General features: G+C 39.0%; 1 protein-coding gene across 1 annotated transcript; it reads left to right on the top strand.

The window, feature by feature from the left end:
• Positions 1-430: 430 nt before the first annotated feature.
• Positions 431-16,991, top strand: gls2b (glutaminase 2b (liver, mitochondrial)). Its single transcript, XM_071903948.2, has 18 exons — positions 431-697; positions 1,152-1,251; positions 1,918-2,039; positions 4,092-4,221; positions 5,397-5,476; positions 6,310-6,473; positions 6,710-6,768; positions 8,413-8,445; positions 8,581-8,639; positions 8,804-8,870; positions 9,254-9,304; positions 9,501-9,677; positions 9,841-9,972; positions 11,537-11,629; positions 11,718-11,779; positions 12,678-12,754; positions 15,282-15,345; positions 15,990-16,991. The coding sequence occupies exons 1-18, from the start codon at positions 525-527 to the stop codon at positions 16,138-16,140; spliced, it is 1,794 nt and encodes a 597-aa protein (XP_071760049.1). The 5' UTR covers positions 431-524; the 3' UTR covers positions 16,141-16,991.
• The last annotated feature ends 294 nt before the right edge of the window (positions 16,992-17,285 follow it).

Raw genomic sequence — 17,285 nt, 5'->3', positions numbered from 1 at the left:
GCTCATTCAAGTGTTTTGGTCGTCAATAATAACAAACGGGCCAAGTAGTAAACGTATTTATGCGAGTGCCGTTTTATTTTAGAAAACAGATGGTACAGAGTTACTTTGTGCTGCAGTGGCAGAATCTCAGACACAAATTGATTGTTTTGCATGACAACTAAAAGCTACACAAACAGTGAAGTTAGGGACATACTCCATTACTAATTATTTATATAGGCCATAATGCCAAACAATAACACTTATATATAAAATACATGACTTTTACAAGAAGCGTCACATCACTACAGCTCGAATATCATAAAAGTTTCCACTAACTCATGTTAACGCTAGTTCATGTGGGGTCAGCTCGAATTTACGACATTTCTGACAGCACTTGAAGGCACCAATATTTCAGCATTTCAGTTGGAAGAGTCCAACAGAGTCAGTAACTACGCAGGAACTGTTGTTGGTAAAGTATTACAGCCTGAAAAATAACATCCAGCGTTATCTTTACTGAAAATATCGAAGTGCAGTTGAAAGTGACCATGCTCTGTCTGAGAGCGCTGCGCGTGACAAACTCTGCGGCTGTGGAGTTGTTCGTCAAAGATGCTTCGAGGAAGAAGGTTTTCATCATTCAACCAGCACAATGTCTAAGCACAAGATTAACAACGAGGTACCAGCGACGTCCTACGCATATGGACCATTCTCATCCAAAAATGTAAGTGTTTCTATTTAACTCACTTATCTTTCAGATTGAATACATTTAAAGATATGCTTCAAAATGTGCAAAAACTGGCCCAAGAAGTGTATTTGCATGTATGACATTCATTCAAAATATATTGTGTATATTGTATATTGTGTGTATTTTCTTCCTGCTAACATATCAGTAAATATATCCAAAACAAATATTCTGGCCTTTCAAAATAGGCAAATTAAGCGAATTAAACTCCTTGTATTAGTCAGATAAAAGTGACAGCTGATCATCTTACTGGCAGATTATTGTGTGTGAGTGTAGGTACTTGGCTGTACTTAAACTTATTAATTCAACTCAAAATTAACTCAAAAATAATGATTTTAGAGCCAAGTATTGTTTCAGCTCTGTCTTTTGTAAGGGGATAACCCACAAGACTGATCTCTTTACTCTTTCAAGAGCTTACTCTTCACTTTACCAGGAGTGTGTGTTCAAAGTCTCTTTGCTCTGGAGTAGAAGACATGCTTTTCTACACCATCACAGACGGCAGAGAGCAAGTCCCCATCTCATACTTCATCTCAGTGAGTCGCTGCACAAATCTATCTATCTATCTATCTATCTATCTCTATCTATCTATCTATCTATCTATCTCCTTCGCCTTACTCAGAAATACTGTAAATATTCATAAGGATAAAGAGAGGTTATCAGGTTATGAGATGCAGGGCAGCTTTGCTTCTGCACATACTGTCATCACTCTACTCAGTCTGCCTTTGCTGAGTACAGTTGACATTTGAGATCCAATGGTGAATCGCTGCAGCTCAGAAGTTCAGATGAGTTTGGCTGTTTCAATGGTTCTTATTACAACACTGGTTACAAGCAGGGAGCATGTCAAAACAAGGCAAGGCAAGTTTATTTATGGAGCACATTTCATACACATAGGCAATTCAAAGTGCTTTACACAAGGTGCATAAGACATTAGATAGGAAATACTGGATAAGATAAATAAAAGAAGCAAATAAAAAGAGATAATAAAGTGTATAAGAAGAAAGGATGAAAAAAGAATTCAAGTTTTGAGCCTAGTTTTAAAAGTGGTCAAAGTTGGGGTTCTTCTGGGAGTTTATTCCAGCTCTGTGTAGCATAATAACTAAATGCTGCCTATATAACTACATGCAGACTATACAGTGTTGTTCATAGGGCTGATTTTGATCTGATCCAAGTTCAATCATGTGGTCCGACTTCCTGTGTAGGCCCTGAAGAAAACTGGTCTTCACCCGTCTGACCCTCGTCTGAAGGACTGCATGGAGAAGCTTCGACGGGCCGTGAAGGACTCCATTGGTGAGGTGATGATGGACAGGGACCTTTTCCACAGGTGAGACAGCGGTGGGTGCAGAAAGGTGGACTAGTGGTTATAAATGAATGAATCAATCAATCATTCAATCAAACAGTCAATTAACTGATGAATTAACTAGTTAATCAATGAGAATTCTTTGCTTCTAGGGGAAAGATAAAAAGATTAGACAATATCTTACTACAATGCTACAGCAGAAAGCTGAAAGTCAAAATAAAAGTAGATTTACATAGATTTAAGTAGATTTAAGTGCAGTGTCTGGCAATTAAGTCACAGTTCAATAGCTGAATGCTGCAGTGGATGTTATCACTCTCTTTGTTTTCATCCTGGGTGTTTGATGTCTTCGTGCTGACGGCAAGAGGGTATACTGTGAATAGATTGCCCATTCAAGGGATTCTAGGACAGCGGGTCAGCAACCCACAATGAGTAACTTTTGGGCAACTCCAATGAGCAACAGTGCAATAGATATTTGTAGCGTGTCTCACGTTGTTGCCTGTTTCTGGAGGTGTTGCTCATCTACAATTCCCCCCCTCCAAAAAATTGGCTTGTATCTGAACGCCCTGACTCATGGTGTTTTGTTTGCCATTTACCACCAGGTGCAGGCATCAGAACGGACTATTTTTAGTCTGACCTCCCCACATTCCATTTTAATGAAGGATTTGTTTTAGGCCTATGTGCATCATTCTGTCTCTGTCTCTCACTTTCTCTTTCAGTCGCAACTCTTTCTTGTCTTTCGCACATACTCCTTTATATACTTGTATACACTTTATACTTTTATATACTTTTTTCTGTGATTATAGCTCAGTCGTGTCAGGTTTAGGAACAATGGAGTCTATGAGCAGAATGTGGATGAAGTCGAAACTTTCTTCATGATTTCTCTGGTCTTAGAAAAACTGGAAAGGTCAATTATATTTGTGTTTTCCAAACCCGGGAAAGTTTTGCATATGGGGGATTATGAGGTACAACAACACTCATAGTGACAAATGTACAAACCTTAATAGTTAATATGATTGACTGTGACTGTGAATCTATATGATTAACTGTTAAAGTTATGACAGTTTTCACTAAGATAGTGTTGCACTTCATAATCCCTCTATGAAATTGTATCTAAGGTAACAGTTTGAGCACGACTCTTTTCCAAAGTTTTGTTTTATGCAAATAATATGCAGAAATGCCATGGGAATTTGTTCATATTGTTTTTTAAACAGTCTATTCTTTAACCTGCAGTCAACCTTGATTGCTGGCACCTTTGAAGAAATAATAACAAATAATAACAATTGCTAACAATAGATGTTCTTATTACATGAGTCCTAGTTGATCGGTATAGCTAGCCAAAACAAATCCTGGGACTGTCAAATCAGCCGTTCAATAAAAGATAACATTTGTCTGTACACAATTAGTCATGGAGATTGTGCTATATGTCATGGGATAGTCATTGAACAGGATTAGCATGAACCTGTAAGCACCCTGTGGTTTAGGTCGGTGTTTTGTAGGGTTCGTCAGGTCGTGTCAGCATTCACCGTCATGCTGCTGAAGGGCCCCTCTGTCAGATTGATAGCTGGCAGCTGCTCGTTTCCACTCACTCTAGAGAATCAACAAAACAGACTGTCCCTCCCACATGCCCATATAGGTGCACACATGCATGCATACACACGGTCTGCCTGCATGTGTGTGTAACTTTGATCACTATCCTGCTTCACTTAGTAGCCGTTGTTTGCCCGGCTAGATTACTGGTGAAGTGTTGTAAAGGAAGCGCTGTGGAAAAGATAGTTGAGCTTAGTTTTTTTAGAAAATGCAAATTCCGATCCCAACGAAAACATACACACTGCTAATTATGCCGACTTGTTCTATCCCATTAACTGCACATGGTACTATTTGCTGCAAGCAAGGCTCCAGGGAATACATGAGAAAAGACCTTTATCAATCTTTACAGTTCAATGGCCTACTTAGTGAGCATCTGGTGTGTGTAATGTTAATATCACAGAAATGATTTAAGTGTTTTCTCAAGGCTAAATATCAACATCATTTTCAGTAAGTGCTCCTGGCGAACTCTCTGTTCTGTTCTGTTCTCAGATGTGTTGGAGGAAACATCGTCCTGCTGATCCAGGCCTTCAGAAAGAAATTCATCATCCCTGAGTTTGATGTTTTTGCACAAAAAATCAATGGAATCTACGACACCGTGCAAAAGCAAACCGATGGGCAGGTAAGCATTTTTTGTCCTTTCTGCCTTTGGAAAATCAGGGAACAATATGGATGAATATTATATTATATGTATATTGTGTAGTCAAGAACAATCTTCATCTATATAGTAGGGCTGCCCCCGACCAAAGATTTTCCTAGTCGACTAGTAGTCGTTAGTTCAAGCCATTAGTCGACTGGTCGTCGCACGTTTATGATATTAATTTAATTATTTAAATATATTTTTTTTGAAAAAACACACCCAAGTACTCGCGGTCAGAAACACCGGTGAAATACACTCTGGTTCACGGGGAAAAAAAACACAACCAAGTCGCAGCTTCTAGCGGTCAGAAACACCGGTGAAATACACTGTGGTTCACCCAAAAAAAACACACAATAGGCGTAGGCTATCAGTCGCTTGCTTTGAGCCCCGCTGCTGCACAGAGCGCTGTTCGCTTGTTTATTCAATGTTTATTAATATTGAACGCGTCGCGTGTCCAAATGGCACCAAATCCGACACTGCACGTCCTTGGGTCCCCAGCAATACACCCGCCAAGTGTTAAGTAGATCGGACGAACGGTTGTCGAGATATGCGAGACACACACACACACACACACACACACACACATACAGACAGACAGACAGACAGACAGACAGGCAGAGATTCCTTGCTTTGTAGTTTGATGGCATCAAAATCTCACTCCAGCCAGGTACCCAAAGTTGGCAACCCTGGTCTAATAACTTTTTAACGACAAGGCGCAGCTCCCAAATGGAGTTAGACGTTTTTGGTTTTTTTTTTGTTTTTTTTCTGCGACTAACAGACCAATGAAAGCTTGGTCGACTAAGACTCTTCCATCGACTAACGTTTGGTCGACTATTAGGGGGCAGCCCTACTATATAGTGATAAGGCTTAGTTTACAGTCATGTTGCCTTGCCACTGTTGGCATACATCAAATTGAACATGGTGATGTCATCCAAGACATCCGGTTGTGAAAAAGTATGGAATTATGATACAAAAAATGTGTAGGAACCTGTTATACTGACTCTTCCCTACTCCATCTCCCTGTTCATGCAACTCTATTTTCCTCAAATATCTCTTCTGCGACAACACCTTTACCTGTGGCACATAGTCCTGAATGTTAAACCATGTGATTGGACACTGTTACTGTGGTTCTCTTGTGTCTCATTTCCTGGCATCAGGTAGCAGACTACATCCCCCATCTGGCCAAGTTCAGCCCAGACCTGTGGGGCGTGTCTCTGTGTACAGTGGATGGCCAGAGGTAAGAAAAACAAGCCTGTATTACATTTCTGAATGAATGTTAAAATTGTTGTGTTCCTTCTGACCCCTACTTTTTTTGTTTTGACACAGAACAGAGTGAGATTGTTTTATGATGATATTGATGCAAATTTACCCACAAAATGTCAATAATTCCAAGTTTTATTCCTCACTCTGATAGCTCTACATTTGCATCAGGGAAATTAATAGGGGAGCTCCGGGCAAAAATGCCCTTGAAAGTTCATAAAAAATTAATTAAAAAAAATGATAATTAGGAGCACCCTTTTTTGCATTTTTGTCATTGAGCTGTCACATATTCACATGTGAATGCGACTACTGTCCCCCATGGGACACTGTAGGTGATTTGTAGGAACCTATGACATTTTTTACAGTGCGTTCTGGGTGAGAAAATTGGAGCGGTTTTTGATCAGAAAACAAACGAGTACGAAGCCTGACACAGTAGAAAATCTCTCTGGTAGTTACTCTGTATATGTGATTGTATTGTATGTTATTATTTAAAATAAAACACATCAAAATGGTACAAGTTTAGTGTTTATTTGCTAATATGCACTGCAAATTAAAAATCAGATCAAGGGGTCAAAAAATGCGCTCTGAAAAAAACAAAATTTCTTACCCTGGCTTGCACATGCCACAATTGCACTTCTCCTTTAGATAGATAATATAGCCATGTATGGGAATGATCTACCTATGTATGCTGTTATGTATTATGTTTTGGTGTGTATTATGTGTTGTGCACTGACATTCTTATATTCTCGGTGAGGCTGGAGACATTATTTTTCAACTAGTTTAAAGGTCTATTCTATTTTGTTTTGGCAGGCACTCAGTAGGAGACACCAAGCAGCCGTTCTGCCTGCAGTCCTGTGTGAAGCCCCTGGAGTACGCCATCGCCGTCCATGAAGCGGGAACGGAGAAGGTTCACCGCTATGTAGGCATGGAGCCCAGTGGACTCAAGTTCAACAAGCTCTCACTTGACGAAGAAGGTGAGTAAGACCTCGTCACTGTCCCGTTGTATCAGAAATGTTTACATTACCGTGCAATCAGTGCCATCATGAGGAAACGATATTTCCAGTTTCAACTGGCAAGAAAATACCCAATATCCATGAGTTACAAGTGCCTGAACAACACCCTTTTTGCAAAGCTGCTATTCCATACAGATGTCCTTCTCAAATGTACTGTATATCTTATCTCATTGTCTGACCCATGTCCTTTCTCCCAGATAAACCACACAACCCCATGGTGAATGCTGGAGCCATAGTGATCAGCTCTCTTATCAAGGTAAACAGACGGACATGTACTGTATGGCCAAGTTTATGATGGCCTTGTATGAGTCAGCACATAAATCACGTTTCTTCAGTGACAGAAAATTTGCCCTATATATATATATATATATATATATTTGCCTTATAATATTTGCCACAGTATTTGTATTATTCTTATTTTAATCATGAGTCATTATGATGTCTCAGTTTACTGTATAAGATCTTGGAATTTCTGGAATATCATGATATTTTGCTGTATTCCACTCATGGAAAGTCAGGGACTTCCATAAATTTTCCAGTGAGCGCATGAGAATCTACCAAATGTATTTTGCAGCTTGTTTCATGCACATTAATTGCATTAATGATTGATGGTTGTTATCAGCAGTATTTCACTCTTTCTCATGCTAAGTACGGTTTACCAGGGTCAGCTCAAAATATTTACAGGGTTGAGACTATTTTAGTATTTGAAACCAGAACATTGCTAATACATCATCTCTGGAGAAATAATTATCCCGCTTTTTCTGTGGAGAACATGAGTGACTTAAATAATGAACAGGCCCTGCTATCCCCATTTGGCCCTGGAATGGAACTCAGACTGTTTTGACCTTTTATAAATCTCCTGAGCTGAAAAACAGCACACAGATATGAGGAAGGAATTAAAAATTGTAATTAATGGAAATTATGGTCATAGAAAAGTCTTGGAAACTAAAACCAGGCACAGGATGAAATTCAGATGATTCATGCATTAGTTTTTAACAGCATCATTAAGATCGGAGAGTGTCATGCACGTGACACAGTGACACACATTCCCTCCAGTTAGACATGTTTGACATGTAAAGATGTAAATACAAACGCAGGGCATTATTGGATGGGAATTAAAACTCCAGGTCACTGACATGGGTTAGCGTGTCGCTGAAATGAGAAACCAGTGAGGCTTTGGTCACATGCACAGTTTCACGGTCCACCTCTAAAAGTTAGGTTTATTGTCACCATGTTGGAGGGAGGGGCTTCCCTGGGGGTGTGAGGGAGTGAGCATCCTGATAGCCAATGGGGCTCTTTGAATGTGTGTGTGTTTGCGTGTGAGAGAAGGGATGAAGAGAGAAAGACAGGGGAAAGGTTAGCTGTTAGGCTATACTGTTTTAAAAGACTGTACAGTTCATGTGACAATAGATGAAAAAAAACATTGATGAAAATACACCTTCTCCCAGTACATATGACCATTCGCCAAAACATAATATATGCCTTGAACCTTAAGATTCAGGTGAAATAAGTTACTAAAGCCATGTTTAACTGGCCTAACTCTGATTCATGAGCAGCTTGAGCTTCAGTGTCTTTGTACCAGTGATTGTGAAACTGTCCCATACAGTAACTTTATGACATGGCCCAAACTCTACCTGGGCTCTGTGGTTTATGATGACTACCTATCTTTCTTCTTGCTGTATCAGCTGATAATAGGATACTGACTTATGTAATCAGCGATACATTAATGTATCAATTTACATTGTGTAATTAGTAGTACAGTACAGTGCTGTGGCAGTCGTATTTCATTCACATGAATATGGTAATTGCATGAACGTGGTAAATCTAATCATATTTTTGTATTCAGTTATTTTTACATTAACATTTTTTTTCTGTCTTCTGTCTCTCACTTTGTCAACAGCCTGGTTCAAACAAGGCAGAGAAGTTTGACTATGTAAGTATCGTGATCTGCTGCTCCCTATATTTTTTTTTCCATTTGTATTGCCTGCAGATGATCGCATGTCATGTCTGTGTACAGTGGGCACAGAAATGTTGTGATACACATCAGATTTTGTCCTTGATTCCCCAGGTTATGGAGTTTGTGAAAAAAATGGCAGGCCAAGAGTATGTGGGATTCAGCAATGCCACGTGAGGATACTGTAAAATAATAAATACACTGCATTTTGTCTTTTATATGGCTTCTTTTTGCACACCAAAGTTACAACAGTTACAGTGATAGGTATGTTGCCTGTCCACTGCCCCATTGCATTATTGATGTTTTGCTATTGACCCTTTTTTCCCCTCTGTCTCAGGTTCCAGTCAGAAAAAGAAACAGGCGACAGAAATTTTGCTATTGGATACTACATGAAAGAGAAGAAGGTCAGTTAGAGACTGTTTTGCTAGAGTACTGAAATGCACAAAAAGCAAAAACTAACAGATTGTGATTAAAAGATACCTTCTGAATTCCTGATAATCATGAATCCTTCATTTTTTTTCTATTGCATGTCCTTGAGTTCAAGCTTAAATGCGTGACTGTTTTTCTGTTCTGTGTGAGTTCTCTTTCTGTGGGAATATTCAGAATATTCTATTTATTCATGTATATGGGGATATTTGTGTTCAGGATATGAAAATGAATGTAAACAACATATTAAACAGAATATTTCTAATTAGTAGTATGTCTGTAGTGCGCTAGGCCAGCACACTGCAGTCAATCAAATAGTCCATTTCAGTGTAATAATCATAATTCATATTTCATTACCCAGTGTTTTCCTGAGGGAGCAGATATGATTGATGCACTGGACTTCTACTTCCAGGTAAACACTGCCATGAATGAAGACATTTTTAATGAAGTGTCATTAATCAGTGAATGACGGAAAAGCATTGAAACTGCTGAGTGTTTCCGAACATGACACCCTTCTTTTTGTTCCTGTCCTGGCCTGTTATTGATTTAGTTATCATGAGAAAACCTTTTTCAATTTCAATCGCAGACTGACCCTCTCTTGCTCTCAGCTTTGCTCCATCGAGATGACCTGTGAATCAGGAAGTATCATGGCTGCCACTCTGGCCAACGGAGGGATCTGTCCAATCACGGGCGAGCGTGTTCTGAGTGCCGAGGCGGTGCGGAACACCCTCAGCCTCATGCACTCCTGTGGCATGTATGACTTCTCCGGCCAGATGGCTTTTCATGTGAGTAATGCTGGGAGATGACCATACCACACTGCTTATATGTCACAGAAAAGAGCCCCATCTGACACGGAAGAAATGGCATTTACAGGTGGATAAACAATGTTGAATGTGAAAAATGCTAAATCTGTGTGTTCGCTTGAAGTAAATCACATCTGCATCCCAGGTCGGTTTGCCTGCCAAATCCGGGGTGTCTGGAGCAGTGCTGCTGGTGATCCCCAACGTCATGGGAGTGATGTGTTGGTCTCCTCCACTGGACCGGGTTGGAAACAGTGTCCGGGGAATACACTTCTGTCAGGCAAGAGCAGGACTTACACTTTACCTTTTCCTGCCTTTGCATTTGGACTTGTGTTTCTGGTGAAGCACTAGATGCTCGATAGATTGCTGAAGACTGCAGGTTCGGTTAGAGCCAATAATCCCACCTCGGGTCCCCCAGAAAGAGGAACCACACCACTGAATTTGTGAATTCTTGCTATCATTTGGACAATCCAATTAATAGTAATAGTCAGAAACCAGAAAGCTTAGCCTCAAACCTGTGATGTCATCAAAATGTAAAATCTAGAGCCACCTTACAGTGAATGAATTGTGAAAGATGGTGAAAGTGACTATGAGAACAGGATTCTGTGGGCATAAGAGTCAGTTTTCTGGCTTACAACTGATGACACAAGATCAGTCTCCTATTCCTTGAGTGATTTTGATTGCATCTCAGTGACATCATACATTTGAAACTTGGTCCTCTGGCTTTGGTAAAATGTTAGTCAATTTCATGTTCATTGATTAGACCTATTCATTCATTCAATGTTTATTTGAATAGGGACAGATACATAGACATAGAGCATTTAAAAAAATAGTCTGATGTAACATATTACATTCATAGCATGAGCTACTTTGCAATGTTTGTCCCTAGATGGGCTTTTGTTAAAAACAGATTTAAACTACATGCATAAAAAAGACATTGTCAACATAAGAAAGATGGTACCACTTCTATGCAGAGATAGAGAGCCTAAGTCCCTCCCCTTCCGGTGGACCACCATGGGACCTTATTTCGGAAAAAATATGTACGGTAGTCAACGGCGAGAGACAAATAATTGTTTGATCCCGTTTGAATTGTGCCATGAATTACACATATGATGTTTTGTCAATTTAAATGATAATTTTGCAAGTCAAGAAAGTCGCAGTTTGTCGTAAAACTGTTGAACTATAAGACTGTATAAATACGTAATTAGAAAGACTACACACCCAAAAGTTGTGCAAGTGACGTAACTTCCTCTCTCCACAAGCTACCCAGAGCCGCTGAAGCTAAGTCCCTCTCAGATAGCAGGAGTATTATACACAACCTGGAAGGTAGACAGTAAGAATGGATTTAAACTGGTTTAGGATAGTTTTAGTACAGTGGGGGCTAACGTTAACGCGATGCCTGTGTGTGTTTCGTATGTTTCGTTCCACGTTGGTGTTGGTGACGTATATTGTGCGAGACGAGAGATGTAGTTCACTGAGCGGTTTCACACAAAACTAAACGTTACTGTACTGTTTTACAACAAACTGCGACTTTCTTGACTTGCAAAATTATCTTTAAAATTGACAAAACATCATATGTGTAAGTCATGGCACAATTCAAACGGGATCAAACAATTATTTGTCTCTCGCCGTTGACTACCGTACATATTTTTTCCGAAATAAGGTCCCATGGGGGACAGCGGAAGGGGAGGGACTTAGGCTCTCTATACTTACAGAATACAAAAGAGAGAGAGAGAGAGACAAGGTCACCGTCTGCATTCAAAAACTGTTTCAATGTGTATTTAAACCATAGGAATAACATATGAGTCCTTAAATTGAGTGTTTTCTCCTGTTTTCATCCTCAGGAGCTGGTGTCACTCTTCAATTTCCACAACTATGACAACTTGAGACACTTTGTGAAGAAGCAGGACCCTCGCAGGCAGGACGGGGATGGCAGGGTCAGTTGCTTTGTTAGTTTGTTGTTTTTTTCAGTGCGTTAAATGTGTTTGGTGCTTCTAAGTCCATGTTACTTTCCTGTATTTGTAGAACAAGTCTGTTTTCAACTTGATGTTCGCTGCCTACAGTGGAGACGTGTCGGCCCTGAGAAGGTACACTACCAACAAGTTTGATTATTGTTTGTTCCAGTACAACAAATGCTCTTGAGAATATCTGCACTAGTCCTTGGTAATGAAAAAAACAGTTGTCAGAATCATTCTGATTTTTAATATTGGTATCAGTTTTAAGGCATCCAAATTGTAGGCAAAGGTGTTGAAAAACTTTAAAAACGTTGGATTTTTACTATGAGAACTATGAGACGTTTTGTTCTTGTTTATGGGAGTTTGTGCTGAGGAGATGAAATGAAGGTGGTCTGATTCTGTCTGGAAGATAAGATAGCAACCAATGTTGCACAAAAATGAATAATTATAAAGCAGATAGTTCTAGCCCTCATGTCGAATTGGCTTAGTCCGGCTCAAACCTGTTGTAAAATACCCGATAAACACACACCTTTGATCACATAACCGAAAATCACCACTCTTACTGGTACTCATATGTATCGCTTAGCAACCACTTTGTCCAGACTGCTCTGTACTGTACTGTTCAAGAACTGTATCTCTAGGCAGAAAAATAACATTTAATTAGATTTCTTGAATATTTGTGTTCTTTTTTATTACAATGGTTACAAAGTGTTACTGCTGATTTGTAAAAGCAGTAAGCCACTCAAGGTGGTGATTTACTGTCATTTTAGAGCAGCTAAGAGGGTTTTAGGCGCAACAATTCCTTTTAGCTGTTCTAAAATCACTGCAAACCACAAAATCAAGTGGCTTATAGCTTAACTTTGTTGCATATTTTCATTCATCAAAGAAGAGAATCAACAAAGTATTGTTTTAGAATACATTTGAAAAATTTCCCACCATACCCAGCCCTAACCTAACACCATCCATAAGATGTTCAAAGTTTGAAAGGATATTGGTGGACTATTGAGCTTTCTTTCTTTCAATCTTTCAGATTTGCACTCTCATCAATGGACATGGATCTGAAAGACTATGACTCTCGAACAGCGCTGCATGTCGCTGCAGCAGAGGGTGAGCTCCACTGGTTCAGCTCGTTGATACTCCTGCCATTTCATGTAATTTCATGAGTGAGCAGCACTCAAAATCAGCTTTACAGGCAAATAAAGCCGTCAGGCAGCAAATCTATATGACCGTTGAGCAAAAATAAACACACTCGCACAAATACACAGCTGTACTCTTACTTAAGGGCAGGGGCAGCAAAAAAGTCAGTAATCATAACGATCATCCCATTCCATTTATTGTACAGATTTTTTAATTCAACAAAACATGTTTAAATAATTGTGCAATTTCATTCATGTTTTTTTAAATTTTGATTTTAGGTCTCAGGTCTTGCCATTATCCGTTCTCTTGATCATTTTTTGGGCAGAAGTTTGACATAAATATTCACTATAACACCGTCCTCAGAGACAGTGACAATGACGTGTCCCAGAGGTTTGTCCAGTTTGTGTTCATGCCGCACCATCATAAGGTTTTATCTGGGAGTAATCCACAGCTTACTGTAGTCTTTACAGGCTCACCCAGCCGTTTCCAGGAGTTCAGCAGATACTGTTGCTACTCCAAGGTTGCAGTGAGTTAGACAGCAGCACAATGGAGATGCAGCCTGCATACTTTCCTTCTGTGAGCTGCCAGTTGATGAGGCTGTAGAGAGCAAACAGCAAGGCCTTGGCACAGTGGCCTTAGACTCGTCCTGTTACAACCACACCAGGATTTTTAAATCAGATGGATCCGTGGGTTGTTTTAAAAGTGCTGGTGAACAATTGATTGTTATCTGTAAAGATATTTTCGGTGAACTGAATCTTTATCTCCCAAGTTCCACAACTCAACAGTAAGCTTACTGGCTGAGTTAACAGGAATAGTGAAAACCTTTTTATGCTTTTCAGAAGGGCAAGCATCTACATGTGCTGATGTTTCTAACCCAATGTGGGATTTTCATCTGTCCTTGTTGCACTGTGCAACAAGTACTGAAACGCCTGTGCTCTTAACCTTGATAGGCCAGCTACGAAGCCCAGGAGTGTCCATCCTGTAGAAAAAAGACGTATTTCATGGCAACAAAGTATTAACTTATGTACAGTCAAGGTTTAGCCCGTTAGCTCTCAATATCCTTGTCAATTGTTTCTCACTATAAATAATGCCTTGCACTGCAGCATTATCAGTAGGCAAGGCCTTAATAACTCATCCTGAGTTTTTTCTAAATTAAAACTTGATTAAGTAATCTACCGAATCAAAGGCCTGATTCAACTAAATATATCTTTATTCAACAAAATATCAGGCTAATTACATGAAATAAATCAATGCAAAGTAAAATCAACTAAATATGGTAAGTGGCACATGTTAATGTGTTTGCTCGTTTTATGAAATCATGCATAATGGACTACCACCACAATTACAATCAGTGCATACAATAAATAACTCCATCACTATATCAAAATACAACCTGTTACAACCTCATCAAATCCTCTCAATAATATGCACAATCAGTAATTAAAATTCTTTATTTATAATGAAGATTGACCAACACAACTCAAGAACACTTAATTATCACACATCCATACACTTTTTATTAAACTTATTTACAATAATTATTACATTTCAATTGCATTATAGTAAATGTATAATATCAATGTGTGTTGTTCTCTGTGGCCAACATATTGATCTTGTCACTCAGCCTGCTGTTATCCAAAACTACTAAAAGATTATTAAGTCTTGTATTTATCCATGAATAGAAAAACACTTACACTTGTTACATTATTTGTCATGATGCTCACAGCTGGCAAGTATGTTGAATGAAGTTTTCACTTCATTAACTGAAGACTGGTTCACATTATGTAAAGTCAATAATGAATATTTGTCAAGATTCTTCATTTTTGATTGATATACCTAATGACTGAGTGTGTGTATTTGCATTCTTGCTACATACACGTCTATTCATAGGCAGCACAAATATTTATTGAGTATATTTGGATCAAGGATAATGATCACGATATGAAGGCACCATGCAGTAGACTATTTGGCTTCTTTTTGGTCTGAGGTTATTCACTGCATAGTTTTTAATTTCCCCTCCGATGGCCTCAATAATGAATAAAACATTTTCAAAAAAGCCCTGCAACCAAGTAATTGGTTTACAAAATAAAATAGGAGTAACAACTAATTCCTACCAAATGAAAAAGGCATAGCTTTGCATTCCTGTCCTGATTCCCTTGCTGCATTCCTGAACCCGGGTCTGACTGGGATCGTGCCTGGAGGAAATAATCATACATCACTTTCTGTTTTGTTTTTTATGTGTTTTGTACTTTTAGTTGCTTAATTTGAAATATATCCTCCACCCACAATCTGTTCATGGCTATTTAATAAAATTGTAGCGCACACAATATACATTACACACCACATCCTTTATTGTATGCATTATGATTTTGAGGTTATGTTGCATTATTTTATGGCTTTTAAAAATGCAGACAGTGTTGTCTGAGTTATCAGAAAAAAATGGAACTGTTTCATTGTCCCTTGTGAGAAATTTCCTATGTTTGCTGTTTCCTCCCAGGTCACATAGATGTGGTGCGCTTCCTGACTGAAACCTGCAAAGTAAATCCGTTTGTAAAGGACAGGTAAGATCTACATCTCTACTTCTATCTTGGTATCCTTTAGCTTTCATTGTCAATTTTCTTCACTGCTCCTTATATTACTTTGTTTTTAATTTAACTCCATCAAAACAAGTATTACTACACTATGCTGTACTTCTAGTCCCGCCTGTTTGCTGATATTCCTTATCATGTAGTGTCAATATCTTTTGCAACTACCCTTTTTGAATGCTGTTTATGGAGAATAATCCATACTTAGGAATTGTTGATGCAGCTTTCATGGCCATATCTCTCTTGAAAAGGGTATTTTTAATATCAGTGGGACCACCTGGTTAAATACAGTTTGAATAAAAGTAAAAGGTGTCACTTTGAACTGGAAACACGTAATTCATTCTCAGAACCAGAAGCACAAAAAGTAACCAGAAGTACAAAGAATAAGTACTTTGTAATAAAGTAACTCAAAAATAGATGAAGCTTAAAGTGTAAAATGAAGAAATGAAGACATTATAAATTCATAATTGATTATATTAATTGTAAATGTGAACCCCTGAAATTCAGAGTGCAGTGCCTCTTCCACGCCTATCTGCTTACTTACTTGATTTGAAGTGTGAAAAGTATAGTGAGAATGATTTGATTCAACATCATCAAGCCTTTTGTTCCTGTCTGAGCAGGTGGGGTAACCTGCCAGTTGATGATGCCATGCAGTTTGGCCATGAGATGGTGGTGAAGGTGCTGAAAGATTACCAGCAGGTCAGCAGGCAGCCGGAGACACACCGGACCGAGGATTCCCCTAAGCTGGAAACCGTCAAGGGCATGGTGTGATCTCTTTAAGAGTCGCCAAAATGGAAAGTGTCGAGGCCATTGGACTCTTCATATTTCACTGAATAGGGAAGAGATCACACCTCCTCTTTACCGATAACTCTCTGCATGGCCTTGCCTCAAAATACCTCTTGGACCTCCTCCACCCTCTCCAGAGGGCTCTGCTCTTCCTCCGACACTGGACTCCCCATCACTGCCCACGCCATGTTGAGCAATGTGGGGGGTGCAGATCCTTTAGTGCTGCGTCTCCAAGCCTCTGGAATATCCTCCCTGCCTCCGTCCGCAACACCGAGTCCATCTTTATTTTTAAATCCAAGCTGAAGACTCACGTTTTTTTAGCCAGGCCTTTCCTAGAGAGAACTAGTTAGACCTGAGCCTCACTGGAATTCCCCTAGTTTGTTCTCTTTGCTAGGACTCTTGATAAGTTTTTAATTGTGTTTTCTTTTAATGCTTTTTTGTATTGTATACAGAGTCCTTGGGTTCTTTGTAAGGCACTTTAAATAAAATGTATCTTCATTATTATCATTATTATTATTAGACCATACGAACTGAACTATGCAAACTGGTCTCATGATGAAAGAGATGAAAGATGAAACTTTATTGATCCCATCAGGGAATTAGGTTGTTGCAGCAGCAAAGGTAATAGAGTTCAGCAGTGGAAAGGAAAATAGCATATAAGCACACAACAGTATAAACAATAAGAAACAATAAAAAAAAAAACAATAAAACAAAACAATAAAAAGTAATAGAATAGAATGGTTGTGGGTTTATGTAAACGTATGCTGCTAGCAATTTCAGCTCAATTTCAGATCAGCACTCCTGTTCATGTACAAGTACATGAATCATCTGGACACAATACTCTTGTTCTGATAAGATTCATGTGTGTGGGGCCGAGGATCTCAGTTCAGTGTTAGCCGATATGTCAGGGGCCACAAGCATTGTTGCAGATACATTTAATAATCTCAAAAGATTCATATTTATAACTACAATTCTTGTTATGGTTTATCATTTTTGCTTGCTAATATTGGCCTAATGTGCCTTACTGAAAACAGCCTCCTTTTAAAACTATCTAGTATTTTTGGATGCAAATGTGGCCAACAGAGAGCACCTTTAACTTTGCTGTGGAGGCTAAGAGCACATATTGATAG

Source organism: Centroberyx gerrardi, chromosome 5 (assembly GCF_048128805.1).
Source record: "Centroberyx gerrardi isolate f3 chromosome 5, fCenGer3.hap1.cur.20231027, whole genome shotgun sequence".
In the NCBI taxonomy this organism is placed as follows: domain Eukaryota; kingdom Metazoa; phylum Chordata; class Actinopteri; order Beryciformes; family Berycidae; genus Centroberyx; species Centroberyx gerrardi.
Note: the sequence above shows the minus strand (reverse complement) of the source record. Positions and strands in the feature narration are given on the sequence as shown.

Excerpts from the sequence above, each read along its gene's own strand:
- gls2b (XM_071903948.2), top strand. The coding sequence starts at position 525 with ATGCTCTGTCTGAGAGCGCTGCGCGTGACAAACTCTGCGGCTGTGGAG. Across the intron at positions 1,252-1,917 it reads CCATCTCATACTTCATCTCA|GCCCTGAAGAAAACTGGTCT; the intron begins GTGAGTCGCTGC and ends CTTCCTGTGTAG. Across the intron at positions 15,346-15,989 it reads AATCCGTTTGTAAAGGACAG|GTGGGGTAACCTGCCAGTTG; the intron begins GTAAGATCTACA and ends CTGTCTGAGCAG.